This window comes from Orcinus orca, chromosome 14 (genome assembly GCF_937001465.1).
Source record: "Orcinus orca chromosome 14, mOrcOrc1.1, whole genome shotgun sequence".
Lineage (NCBI taxonomy): Eukaryota > Metazoa > Chordata > Mammalia > Artiodactyla > Delphinidae > Orcinus > Orcinus orca.
In genome coordinates this window covers 49351763-49366665 of record NC_064572.1, presented here as the reverse complement: position 1 = coordinate 49366665, position 14903 = coordinate 49351763, and the positions used below count along the sequence as shown (strand labels likewise).

Genomic DNA, 14903 nt, shown 5'->3' with positions numbered 1-14903 from the left:
CTCTGTTCAAACAACCAAAACTAAACAAATCAAATGCAATGCTGTTTATTTTTTGTTGATTTTCACAGGTGATCCTTTGATGTTGAGTTTGTCCACAGAAACATTTGATCTTCTCCCACATTCAATGGCTGGACTTAGATGAAATTTCTCCCTTCTTTTAAGTTCTTGGGATCCTGAATTCTCATGACCAATGCTTCACATCCTAGAGTTTTCTAGATTGCACCAGTGTCCCCTTGGTTGGTACTTCAGAATCTCATTTTGCCACTCATCATCAAAAGCATGAGCATCACTTTCGTTCATATTGATGAACTCTTGATTGACCTCTTTATCTCCAGTCTTGCTGTTCTTTGACTTTTTCTTTTTTTTTTTTTTTTTTTTTTTTGCGGTACGCTGGCGTCTCACTGTTGTGGCCTCTCCCGTTGCAGAGCACAGGCTCCAGACGCGCAGGCTCAGCGGCCATGGCTCACGGGCCCAGCTGCTCAGTGGCATGTGGGATCTTCCTGGACCGGGGCACGAACCCATGTCCCCTGCATCGGCAGGCGGACTCTCAACCACTGTGTCACCAGGGAAGCCCTATTCTTTGACTTTTTAATGACATGAGTTTGGTCATGAAGGTGATGACCAACAGCCATTTTTTCTAGTCCACTCTCAAGAATCTCTCAGTGCCCTCCTACTTTCTTTTATTCCTCCTGGAGCCCTGCGAGTTTGAGTTGAGGTCTGGAAAGTCTTTGGTTGTTCATCTCCTACTTTGGAATAAGTCATAACTGAGGAAGAACTGAACAAATGTCCATTTGGATCCATTGAAAAGTGACCAAAGTTTCTTTGTTAATTCCTGCATACTGTTTCATATATTTAACATTATTTGGTCCATTGACTGAAGAGGGTTGACATCTGTACAAGTCAAGGAGTCTTCTCCATCCTCATGTCCCGTACGGTTACAAGCTCTTCCTCTACCATCAGAGATGCTGAACATGTCTCTTCCAAAAGGTTCAGAAAAATTTCTCATCATCTGTCGCATACTTTCTCAGTGTGCCATAAAAGAATCAGAGAAGAAGGGATCATCCTCAAAGCTGCTGCTCAGCATCCCAAACATCCTGGCTCTGTCTCAGGTGGCGACATTCACGGACAGACTGGAAAACGATGCAACTTGCCGCGGCCGGAGCCTGAGCCAGCCTGTTCAATAATGGCCATTTATGACAAACTCACAGCTAACATCATATCCAATGGTGAAAAGCTGAAAGCTTTTCCTCTAAGATCAAGAATAAGACAAGGGGGCTTCCCTGGTGGCGCAGTGGTTGAGAGTCCGCCTGCCGATGCAGGGGACGCGGGTTCGTGACCCGGTCCGGGAGGATCCCACGTGCCTCGGAGCGGCTGGGCCCGTGAGCCATGGCCGCTGGGCCTGCGCGTCCGGAGCCTGTGCTCTGCAAAGGGAGAGGCCACAGCAGTGGGAGGCTCGCGTACCGCAAAAAAAAAAAAAAAAAAAAAAATAAGACAAGGATGCTACTCTCACCACTTTTGTTCAACATAGTATTGGAAATCCTAGTGCCAGCAATTAGACGAGATAAAATAAATAAAAGATATCCAAATTGGAAGGGAAGAAGTAAAACTGTCACTATTTGCAGATGACATAATACTATATGTAGAAAACACTAAAGACTTCACAAAAAAATTACTATAACTAATAACTAAATTCAGTACAGTTTCAGGATACAACAAATTTAATATACAGAACTCTGTTGCATTTCTATACATTAATAATGAACTATCAGAAAGAGAAATCAAGTAAACGATCCTACTTACAACTGCATTAAACAGAATAAATACCTAGGAATAAATTTAAGCAAGGAGATAAAAGATCTGTACTCTGAGAACTCTAAGATGTTGATGAAAGAAATGGAAGATGACACAAATAAAAGGAAAGATACCTTTTTTGTGGACGGGAATAATTAATATTGTTAAAATGCCCATACTATCTAAAGCAATCTACAGATTCGACACAATCCCTATCAAAATAATCATGGCATTTTTCAAAGAACTAAAACAAATAATCTAAAAATGTGAAAAGGGGATGATATCAGAATAAAATGAATACACTTAACTTTGGGGGAAAAATCACTCCTCTGTTTTATTTTGTTTCATTTTTCTCAGTTACTATAGACATGTGCTAAATTTTAAAGACTGGCCCTTTACCTATATATTTATCTCTAAATCTACTGCACAGTTTATGAAAGAAAACACTGAATTAGCAAAACTTTGTTTCCTTTCAGCTCTAACATTCAATAATTCTGTAAAGCATCTATACTCAGCTAACTTTAAATGATACTGTATTAAAAATACGTGCTCTATCTAGTTAATCTTGCCTTGATCTTACATTTGGTATTACTATCTGGCTTTTCCTCTCTTCTTCCTGATTTCTCTGTCAGTGAGGGCTCCACCATCTTAATTTTGTAACAGAAACCATTTAATCTCACACTTTGAATTTCTGGATTGAGGGCATTCTTAATTAACATTATTATTTTTTACCCTAAACTGAAAGCATTTTCCTCATCAACCTTTCTCAACTAATGCTGCCAGGAAAGAAAATAAAGGCATAACATCTTATTATTTATCTGTCACTCCTTCATGGTCACAAATTCTATTTGGAAAAAAAAAAAGAAGCTGCAAAGTGCCCCTACTCATAGAAGGCCCGGCCCAAGTCCTGTGTCTATTTTAATTCTGGTTTTGTAAGTCCCACCACCCTGTAAGAGTACTTGTACAAAATGGCAATGTTAGATCTTTGTCATGACGTTCTTTAACTATACAGGCTTGAATTCACTTAGATAAATAATTGTATATTTATCTAGATAATTATATATAACTATAAATAAATTATCTAAATAATTAGATAAATGTTTAGAACATCTTTTATTTACTATCTTGTCATTATTTCAATAAGTTGATTTGCCAATTGGTAAATACATTGCAAATATGTAAGCATATTTTTGTTTTCTTTTGTTTTGTTTTTCTTTACAGATTTCCCTCTGCCATATTCATTTAACATTTAATATTCTTTAGGTGTCCTATTCTCCAGCATCTTTAGCTAATTTCAGGTAGGTGTCCAATGACAACACTTTAATTTGTAAAACATCTTTTCAAGTTTAACTTAACCATAGCATTTCTAATCCAAAAGAACATTTTAAATGGAAAGGAAATTATTTTTGATTATTGTGTTAAAAAACAAGACTGGATGGTTCTTTAAATGATACGTGTGCACATTTTTGTAATTATTTCTTTCAGGTCAAATCAATTTTTAAGTGTATTCCCATGATACTATTTCAGTTTGCCCAATGTCCAATAAATGCCGCCCTTATCAGAAATTAAAAAACAATAATACCAAGGAAACAGATAATATCTTAAAAAGTAAAGATGATTTTTGGTAATTAAAATTAAAACAATGTTGTAGGTTGGAGACACGGAATGCATTTTATGAATACTGAAGGTTATCTTTTCCTTTGACTCATAAATCAGACCTAGAACTTATGCTTTTTAATATCAAATTGAGAAAAAAAACTGATTCCAAAAAGAAAGCAATTTACCAGTAAACAAGTAAATTATCATAATCATAGGTGATTTTAAAAAAGGAAACAAAATATAAAATGACAGTGGCCTAAAATAGATAAATATTCTATAATTCTCCAAACATGTTACATTATAAAATTCATATGACTTGGATATGAGTATTCCTACTTAAAGCCAGTAAAGGATGCCTTGTGGGGAGTGGGAAAAACAAGTAAAGGGGGTCAACCATACGATGATGAATGATAACTAGACTTGTGGTGGTGATCACTCTGTAGTGTAAACAGATTTTGAACTATAATGCTGTACACCTGAAACCAGGTGTAATATAATATAGTATGATGTAATTTAAAAAAAGAAGGATGCCTGTGAGTAACACAGCTTGGGGAGACTCTTGCACCTTGCCAGTTTGTGCCATTATCCAAATTGCTTTCATAAAAGCAAGACTTATTATAAGATAAATTAAGATAAGGCAAGATAAATTCTAAGATAACAACTGTCCTTATTCCGTTTTACGCCTTCTTAACCACCCAGACAAAACTGTAAATTGTGGGGTGTGAAAAATGTTGCCATGATGAAACGACATAGTGAGTGAGGGCAATGATGGAGATGGGAACAGCATCAAGGATGACTTTTTCCCCCCTAGGTTGAGCCAACAGACTCATTCCTGTTCTCCACTGATATCCTCCTCTCACATCTGTCCCCACTGCTCAGTCAGCTGAATTATGGGCCTCCCCAAGTGTACAGGGCAGCCCATGCTGGTGGGAGAGTCCTATTACTGCCCACCTCAACACAAAGCTCTTAAAGACTCTGAATTTTAGATATGAAATAGATTAGGTATCATCTACTTCACACATATTTAAAGTGAATCATAAATCCCGAACACTGTGGTGATATGATTCAGGTTCCCTAGGTTGAATATCTGACATTTCAATTTTATAAAGTGGAAATTTGGGAGTTGGCATGTTTAGATGTACTTCTCAAGTTTTCCCAAGGTCCTGTACAATTACTGGTTATAACACCCACACACATACATACACACACTTTTCTCTGCACTCAAGACTAGAATGCAAATAAGTGAGACTAAAGTTACATTACTGAGCTACTTAAATCTACTCAAGTTTTTTAACTTTTTCAGAAAGAAGACATTTAACTTTGGTTATTTAGGTATTATTAATACCTAACTACTTAGGTCATACTGCCTGAGAGCGACTGGACTGGGACACTGCCAGGAAACTTCTGCTCACCTTCTTTTAATTTTTTTCAGCTCTATAAATAAGCACATTGCCATTCATCTCTCAATGAACACTTACTGCTTGAAGAGCACCCTCCTGTTAGTAGTTCAACTAAAGTTTCTGTCCTCAAGCCAACATGTAGTTGTACTCTCAAATTTTGCCATGAATTGGGCTGTGCGTATCCTGCTTTTCCAAGGTTACCACCCCTTTATTCTGAGCACTCTGTTCTCTCCTTATTCAGAAATCTGACAAGCTTCCAGGATGTCAGAAGAGGAATACAATGGTTCTCTCAGACAGAGATGGTTCCTCTTTCTTTTTCTTCTTTCAAGGAGTTAAAAAAAGTTTTTGTTGATGAACACAGAAAATAAACTCAAATTATATAACAAAAATTTGATATATCAACAAATACATGCAGATATTTAAATGATGATTAAGTTGTAACAGAGGGACAAAGAAAAAAAATGTACTAACATCTCTATCCAGAACTCTGCCCGTGCTGTTCAGGAAAAGCATTTGTTTAACAGGATCCAGCAATACCCAGTAATCCACGTTGTCCTTTAAAGAGAGTTCTATAGTTGGCTCTGGTCCTCCAGCAGTCCCTTTGATCAGCATGTTATCCACCAGAATAGTACCTGCAAACCAAAGAGAATTACTTGAAAATATATTCTACCTGTATGCATTCTTTAACAAAGATCATATGCTTAAACCCCAGCTGACTTGCAAATCTGTTTCAAACCGAAGATATTCAACTTTATATCTGTCATGATATAGAAAATGTCCTGCTTCAAAAAGGCAAAAATACCTTTATAATGCTATTTATAAATGATATTTTTGGGAGATGAGGTGGGAGACAGATTCAAACACTTGGTGAGTCTCATCATCTATTTCTTGCATCCTTTTAACAGCATGAATCTGTTCCCCGCCCTGTCCATCACTTCTCACAGGAGTTATCACTGAATTTTATCCTGAACAAAAGGAAAGCCTATAATAACAGAGGCTGATACTTCAATTCACTCAGTAAGACTTCTGATATGAAAAGAGATATCCTGAAAATAAGAGAAAGGAAGAGATAAAGAAGTAGCAGAGACTCCCATGGTGAGAACTGCTTCTTCATCTTTTATCTTAGAGCAAATCCATAAACCATAAATCTTAATGTGAAAGACAAAACTAGTGTTCAGATACACAATAGAAGCCATTCTTCTCTAAGACATGTCTGGGGTACTCAACTAGAACAACATACTATTTTAATGTGACATTTCAATGTTTGCTTTCTTATTATTCTTTCCGTGGGCTGAATTGTAGACACTTGTTGAGTAAGAGCTGAAGCGAGAGATCTCTAATCTCTCCAACTCTGTTAAAGATTCCGTCTATTTTAAAAATTGAATGCAAACAGCACTGATGCAATTCAAATCCCCTCTTTTTTCCCATGCTGCAATGATCCCTTTGACAAACAATAATGTACTATAGCTTACAGCAATCATTTTCAGCTGATCCATTTTACTAAACTTATGGTATAAAGAAGAGATGTGGCCATGCAAATAAAATGTACCCTCCTAAGGACATTAGAATAAATGGCACATATCTAGAAAATTCATTGCCTTAGGATAGCATACAAGAATATATAATCTATAAATATGAATCTAGCTTGAAGAATAATAATGCAATATGTATTGCTGCATTTTCATAAGGCACAAAATTGGCTTCAATGTTGTATCATTGCACAATTACAAATAAAAGGGGGGTCCCTGGAAGATTTTTCTCAGCAAGTTAATAATAATAATAGTAATAATAATAATCTATAATATTTCTTTATCATGTTATTACTAATGAGCTTTATCTCACTAGGGAATGTTGAAATGAACCATTCTTTTATAACAATATATCTAAATAATGTTTAAATACACACTCACACATACTTTTCTAAATGGCAGATTATTTACTTCTACTTTTTCACATACTAGTACACATATATGTAAATATATGAGCGAAACTGATCCTGCCATTTTTTTACTCAACTAGCAAATATATAATCTACAGATATTACATCCAAAAGTACAGATCAGACAATGATGGCATTTTCTGGTCTACAAATATGTTCTAGGCCTGAGTATACACTCTTTTACAAATACTTCACACAACTAACCTTTGAAAAATTATTTGGCCTGTGTTTTCAATATGTAATTAAGAAATTAAAGGGGATTATATTTTCTGATTAAGAAAAAAATAAAGTATAATAAGTAGGTCAACTAACATTAACATTTATGCCTTGACTCATAATGCATAACAGCAGTAATAGCAGGTCTTTCTCTAGTGTACATACACTCTGTGCAGGTTCACGAAGGGAAGGCATAATAAACAATGGTTGAAATCAGGAAAAAGGAATTCACTTAGTTTGACACTCATGTCATAGAAGTGAAGAGAGCTGGCCCTGGAACTGACAGAGTTAGAATCTAATCCTGGATCCACCATTTAAGAGCCATGTGAAAGTGGACAGATTACGTAACTACTCACCTTCAATTTCTCTCTTCTACAAAATCAAAAATCAATATCACAATGGAAGAGGTATTTTTTATTATAGCACCATATGTATGCACTTGAAAAAAAAACTTGTATTCTTGTATCGAAAGCACTAACGAAAGCTGAAACAGTCACAATCAAAATACTAGCACAGTTAAGTATTTAATGATATTTTCTTCAAGCATCATAGTCAATATTTACAGCCTTAAATATTGGGGTTTATGCTTCTTCCTTCAAGAAGTAGGTATTGAGGGTCATTTGCTTCTAAATGCAGATTTTTTTCAATGAAATTGAAAATTCGATCCAGCATTTAGCTTTCTTCATTAATCTATTGTTTTAAACTCAGAAAAAAATTTCACACCTCCTTCATCTGTACCCACAGCTTCTCCATATTAACATATTATCAATCATAACCACTAATGTAAACTCTACTTGCATTAAATAAAGGTGCTGCAGATCTTCAGCTTTTTTCTTAAGATCTGCTTACATAGCTATTTATTTTTAACTGTGATAAAAATGTGCCCAGAATATGTTAAAACATAAATATACTGTAAAATAACATATGAATCAATAAAATCCCTTCCTTATACCAACTCCATTCCCCTATTTACCAATGTGTATAAGATAATTTGCATCAAAGAAGAGCTGTTGGGTTGATCTGATGACTAAATGAGATAATGCATGTGAAGTACTGATTGCAGTCCCTGGTATAGAATAAGCAATTGACAAATGTGAATTATGTTTATTGTTGTTAATGTTATTAATTATATTATATATTTTTATATTATATTAACTCCATTTTGGAAGCAAAAGCATTTGAAACTAAAGCAAAATGACTTATTTTATGTCCCAGAGTTTTTACAAACCAAGTCTACTCTTCATGTCACAAAGCTAAGGCATGTGTGGCAAGCCATCTGAAGAATTCATAGGATTTGAATGCAAAGTAATCTCTCTGGGAAGTTAGAAGGTAGGGAGAGAATGCTCACTATAGGGAAACTTGTAAAGATAATTCTTTGTCTCTGGTGATGGCAATCCATCCAAGGATTGATAGGCAATCCCTGCTATCACTAGGGAGTGACCCATTCTTTCCACTTTCTAACTTCACACAATTTTGATTTTGCTCATAGAAACTAAAATTAGATTTGATGGCAAGAAAAGGATCTTATTCACAAATTCATAGTAGTAGTGATCTTTAGCTTGAACACTTTTTACTCATCCCCAGCACACATTTGGTTCTATTAGGGACTACACACACACACACACACACACACACACACACACGTTTATTATAGGAACTAAATCATAACTGGATATTTAATATATTCCTGAATATTGTATTTGCTTCTTTAAATAGGCAGTTATAACACAAGTGGGTTACTTTCTAAAAATGCTATGGAGGTGGCAGTGAGGAGAGGGGTCCATTGCCTTTCTAATTAACCTAATTCAATAACTCTGAAAGAGTAAGTTCTACAGGGAAAGAGTAACTGACTGGGTTCATTCCAAACATTAAAATAAGAAAATCACTCTGTGCACAGAACACACTACTTGCTAGAAAACAATTAATTATGCAAAGGTGTATAACCAATATGAATTGCATAAAATCTCTCCCAACAATCTTTCCCCAGTTTAAGTCAACTAGAAGAATGTTCAGCTACATCATATAGGCAGAAGCATCTGTTGCATTTTCTTGTATATTACTCCTTGCAAATGAAACCATAAACAAAGCTCCCAAATGTACATTATTTGATTAAAACAAAGTTTCTTAAAAAGTGAAATTATAGCTAATATATAGTTTTTCAGTGAGGTTAAACAGTAAGCATGGCCATTATGTAGTTGTTTATTGAGTAAAATCTAGATTCGAAGATTATCAGGCTAAGTAAAACTCTTCTTATGCTCAAATCCTCATCTTTGTTGAAACTTTCCTGGACTTTTCTTGATTTTTCACACTTCTTGGTTTACAATTATATAAACTACACATGTTAGCTAAGCCTATGTTCATATCATATCTAGATAACTACTTGGTAAAAGGGAAGGAAATATATGTGTATCCAGCAACTTCATAAAGAAAATAGCAATATTAATTGGGCTGTGTTTGAATGCTGGGGATATATTAGCCACATACAATATTTGCTAAAGATGGAAAATGATACCAATCAAGTCAATAGTGATGAAACTAAAACTTACAAAAACTAAAAGCATACTTCTTTGCAAAATTATGTTAGTCTTTAAAATTTATATTTTATTTACTTCAAAAGAACAAACCATTACAAAATGGGCAGCTTTGTTCGAGCGTACTTCACGCACATTACTTAAGTAACAATACCTTTTATTTACTTATATTTTACTTCACGATGCATAACAGGTGATATATCAAGTATGGCATAGGCATACAAGTATAAAACTTTAAGAATAAAGGGATTTTTTTCCCTTCTAGTCTTAACTTTTTCCTTAGAAATTGATATAAATATCTTGACATTTAGACAATTGCTATTATCTCTATTCTGTTGTAAATAAAATATTAAGTAAATGTATGTATGTTATGCATTTTGATGTAGTAGGCATGTTCATTTGCTCAACTAAAAATAAGATCACAGAATTTTAGAATTAGAAAAGAACCTACCATCTCATATATATATCATATATATATGGAAAACGAAGCCAAACCTCTGGTATCTCAAAATTTCCCTACCCCAAGCATTGAAATAACCTGACCAAGGTGGCACAGCTAATAAAACCATAACCAATACCAAATCCCAGGTTTACTAATTCACAGTTTAGATATCCTTTCCCTATATCTTGCATTCACCTTGAAAATATACAAACTTTTTAATTTAAATATGAAATTACGGGGACCTCCCTGGTGGTCCAGTGGTAATGCAGGGGACGTGGGTTCGATCCCTCGTCAGGGAACTAAGATCCCACATGGCGCGGGGCAACTAAGCCCACATACCACAACTACTGAGCTCACGTGCCTCAACTAGAGAGACTGCGTGCCACAAACTACAGAGCCCAAATGCTCTGGAACCCACATCCTACAACTAGAGAGCCCACGAACCCTGGAGTTTGTGTGCCACAACTAGAGAGAAGCCCACGCACTGCAACAAAGAGCTTACACACCGTAATGAAAGATCCTGCACACTTCAACAAAGATCCCGTGTGCCACAACTAAGACCCAATGCAGCCAAAAATAAAATAAATAATAAATAAATCTTTAAAAAAATATGAAATTACGAAAACCTTGTTAGTTTTGTTTCGAGTTCATGGGAAACTCACACAAAAATCCAGTTGATGTATAAATTCATTATTTGGATTGTTGTGCCCTACAATTTTCTGACAACATTTAAAGGGTTAAAATGGAAACAATTCTAAAGATACAGGGAGAATAGTACAATGTAATTATCAACTACCTGACCTTAGAACTAATTTTCCTAAATTATAGCCATAAGAATAGATATAGTCTCTGACCTTATAGCTAACAACTCATAAAAGAGAATAGATAGTTGACATTAAGGATAACCCAATAAAACTTCAGGTCAGACTTGGAGTATCAGTTTAAGAAATGAACATACTAACCTAGAATCCCTTGGGACAAATATTGTACCTTCTTTCCACTGTGGCAGAGGGAAGAATTCTGAAGAAAGAAGCTGGATCCTGAGCTTACAGAAGCTAAAATGGCTCCATGGTAGACAGACTCTTAAGGTACCCCCATATGCCTGCCTCCTGGTTTTATGTGATTCCCTTCCCCTGAGTGTGGGTGGGACCTATGACTTGCTTATAATCAAAATAATATGACAAAGGTAATGGGAAGTTATATTTATGTGTACATTATGTGGTTATGTTACATGAGATTCTAGTGACTATCTTGTTGAAGCTCTTTCTCTCTCTTTCCCTTGCTGGATTTGACAAAACAATTAGCCATGTTGGGAGGCCCACATGGCAAGGAAGCAAAGCAGCCTTTAAGAGCTGAGGGTAGTCAGATGACAGGCAGTCAGATACAGAAGACTTCAGTCCTACAACCACAAGGAAGGTGATTTTGCCAAGCCCGAGTTACCTTGGAAGCAGATGCTTCCCTAGTCAAGTCTGAGCTGAGACTGTAGCCTTGACAAACCTTGATTATAGTCTTGTTGACACCATAAGAGAAACTGGTTACACTATGCCTGGACTCCAGGCCCAAAGTAATTGTGAAATGATAAATGTGTGTTGTAAAATACTGTTTATTTCAATATTGTTATGCAGCATTAGACAGCTAAGACAGCCCTAAAGCCAAAAGATCTATGTTCAAAATCTTGGCTCCACTACTTACTAAATCTGTGATCTTAGGCAAGTTCCCAGGTTCTTGTAATCAGCAATATGCATTGTTATGAAAAATAAAGTAATGGATGTAAGTAAAGGCACATAGTTAATAAATAATACTTTTCATCTCACTGTCACTGGGATGGGAGTTTGTATAGATTGAAGCATATAAAGGTGTTATTCATACTATTTCATTAAATTTGGAACACTAGCCACACATTTTAAAACATAATATCACTTTTTTAACTAAGATAGAAGAAGCATATATGAAACCCAAGAGAAAAAAAGAGAAGACTGTGCATATGCATACAGAAAATAAAAGTGGGAGGGGCAACAGTTTATTCACAGTTATCACTGAGAATTTGTCATGAAGCAAAGGCCATTTCTTCCTGGTGTAAATAAAAGTGAACAAGCTAGCAAGTAAGGGAGGTCATATTACTGAGGTCAAAATGCTTATCAGCATTTACTTACTCTATCAGCTGGGCTAAATGATAAAATATAAACGCTAAGTGAATTATACTATATCCAATTCACAGGCATATGAAAATGATAAAGGTTCAGACTCTCAGAATACTGCAAGATTTTATTTTCAGACCATCAAACTGATGCAATTGAAACAAAGAAACAGACCATACCATACATTTTTTAAAAAATATAATGCTTATAGAATGGCAGTTAAAAAATTGAGCCAGATCCCCTATTTCCTCCCACCGGGCAGCTGCTGTTCTCTCCACCTTAAGAAATCTTTTCTCTCGATTTAAACAAATCCCTATACAACCTTATTGAGTGATCCCATAAAGATCCCCTGCTCTCAAAGCTGATGAAAAATGACGTTCATCTAATGAAAGCACATTCAAGACCGAATGTCTATTATATGACATTGCTGTGTTAGTAAATGAAGAATTTTTGCTTCACAGCACAACTCCTCAAAAGAGTAGCTCATACTCCCTCTGCCACACCTCAACTTACATGTTTTTGAAAATATTCCAGTGAGGCTTTCAACCCGATGTCCCACCAGAAAAGTTTTTGTCTAGTTCTTATTAAGAGCCTCCACGTTCTTAAATTCGGTAGTTGGTTCTCAATCTTCAACTTTATCACCAACATTTCACATGGTTAATCACCCTCTCCTTCATCCTCTTCTCACTTACCTTTCAGAATACCATATTTTTCTGACTTAGTTCACATCACTGTTTGCTCCCTCATGGTCTCCCCTGCTTATTCATACTTGTCTCCATGACTTTATTCTTTGTATATATTCTGCATTTTTTTTCTTTTTTGATTGTCTCATCCAGGCTTATATATACTCTTGACTCATGACTCCCAAATATAAATCTCCAGTCCAGATGTCTTTTTCCTCTTTTCTGGACCAAAAACACACATCCTAACTGCCTCCTCCACATCTCCACTCATATGTCAAATAAGCAAATCAAATTGAGATCTCATCATAATGAGCTTTGGATCTTCCCACACACATCTATGCCTATTCCTCATGGTGTCTTTCTCACATCAGAAAAAGGAAACTCCTTCTTTGCAATTTTTCCAGGAAGAAATTTTATTAGTCATTGTTGACTCACTGTCTCTCAAGTCCCATATCCAGTTTCTGAGAAAATACTATTATATACAGAATATAACCAGATTTGACCTTTTTGCTTTACTACCTTTATTGTTATCAACTTGGTCTGTGTGAACATTATCTCTTGACCAGAGTACAGCAATAATGTCCCAAATGATCTTTCTGTTTCAGACCTTGCTCTGTCATAGTCCATTTTCAACACAATAGCCAGAGTTACCCTTCTAAAATATGTCAGCTTACAACTTTCTAGTGGCTCCCAATCTCCCTGAAAATAAAAGCCAATTTCTTATATTATTCTAAAATGCCTGCTTTGATTCTGTTCTTTTAGCCACTAGCCTACAAACTATTTCTCCAATAGACTAAACACACTCCAAACTTAGTACATTTGCCTTATGTCCTCTACCTAGGATCTCCCTCCCTAGAAAGACACAAAATCTGCTCTTTTACTACCTTCTGCTTTGTACTCTAATATCGCTTTTTCAATGAAGCCTTCTCTAATCACTCTATTTAATGACCTGACATACCATATACAACATATCATTTATATTTTCCTATTCCCTCCAGCAAGCATCTCCCCACTCCAGATTAACTCCTGCATGATCCATTAGGAATTGTAGTTCTCTTAAGTAATGGATTTATTTTAAGTTTATAGATATTTTGAAATTTTTGGCTGGAAATAGCTCTTTTTTTTTTTTCACTAGCTATCAGAAAGCTTAGATTTAAAAGCATACCTCATCACTGATGGGTGAATATATTATTGTAACATGCATTTTTTAGCCTCAGGTATTTTATCCCCATCTTTATTTTCTTCTTTTATCTCCATTCTCATTCATAATATTATATAATATTTTATACATTTAAAAAGTATCCAGAAGAACTGTGATATAAATATATGAAAACAATTAGACAAATGCATTGTTTCCTTTTCTTTTGTTGTTTTTCTTGGGGCTATGGCCCCAGATATGTTATTAGCCTTTACAGAAAGCAAAATTATAATAAGTACAAAGCAATTAAAAGATCTTCTCAAATACTGTTATATGCCAAAGTCATCTTATTTTTTCACCTGCTCTAAGAATCAGTATTTAGTACAGCAAGATATATCTTGTATCTGTTCAGAGGTCTCTGTTAGAAATGTCCTTGCACTATGGGCTCCATGTGTACAAAGAAACAGTTACTTAAACTTATCATCTTTTTCTGTGACCCAACAATTTTATTCCTAGGTTCAGACGGAAGAGAAGTTCCTGTTCTTGTATATCAGAGGGTATGTGTGTACGTGTGTGTATGGAACAGAGAGAGAGCCAAACATGGAGGAAAAACAACTTAACTCTGAGGTTTGAGGAAAATGAACGTGCAAATACTCACATATTTATGTGCACTGACAGCGTTTTCTGTTTGGAACATAGAATTTAGCAATAGAATAAATTTAACATTGAGTAATATTTCTCTCCCATGTCTTTATAGTTGACCGGGAGCAGCCATTTTAAACAGTTTGGTCCGATATTCATGGACTCATCTGGGCATCTACCATAGTGTTAGCAATCAGAGAGCTCTGTCCTAGAATTGTGAACTTTAGTTCCAGAAAGAAAGGTCTGTTCTTTTTCATGTGGCTGCAGTTTAAATATAAAGCTCAGGTTTCCTCCTTTTGAAGAAATTTACTTTAAAGGAAAGGAAACAAAAGCTGATATGCACAGGAGGGTGTGATAGTAAACATACAACAGAACTAAGCAGTG

General features: G+C 35.4%; 1 protein-coding gene and 1 pseudogene across 1 annotated transcript in view; both read right to left on the bottom strand.

The window, feature by feature from the left end:
- The window catches only part of PCDH15 (protocadherin related 15), a 711784-nt gene that overhangs the window by 451022 nt on the left and 245859 nt on the right, over window positions 1-14903 (bottom strand). The window contains exon 2 of the mRNA XM_049696610.1: window positions 5262-5422. Coding sequence (XP_049552567.1) covers window positions 5262-5422 — 161 coding nt within the window. The remainder of the gene's footprint in view (window positions 1-5261; window positions 5423-14903) is intronic.
- On the bottom strand, window positions 30-1089 carry LOC101283480 (myeloid leukemia factor 1-like; annotated as a pseudogene).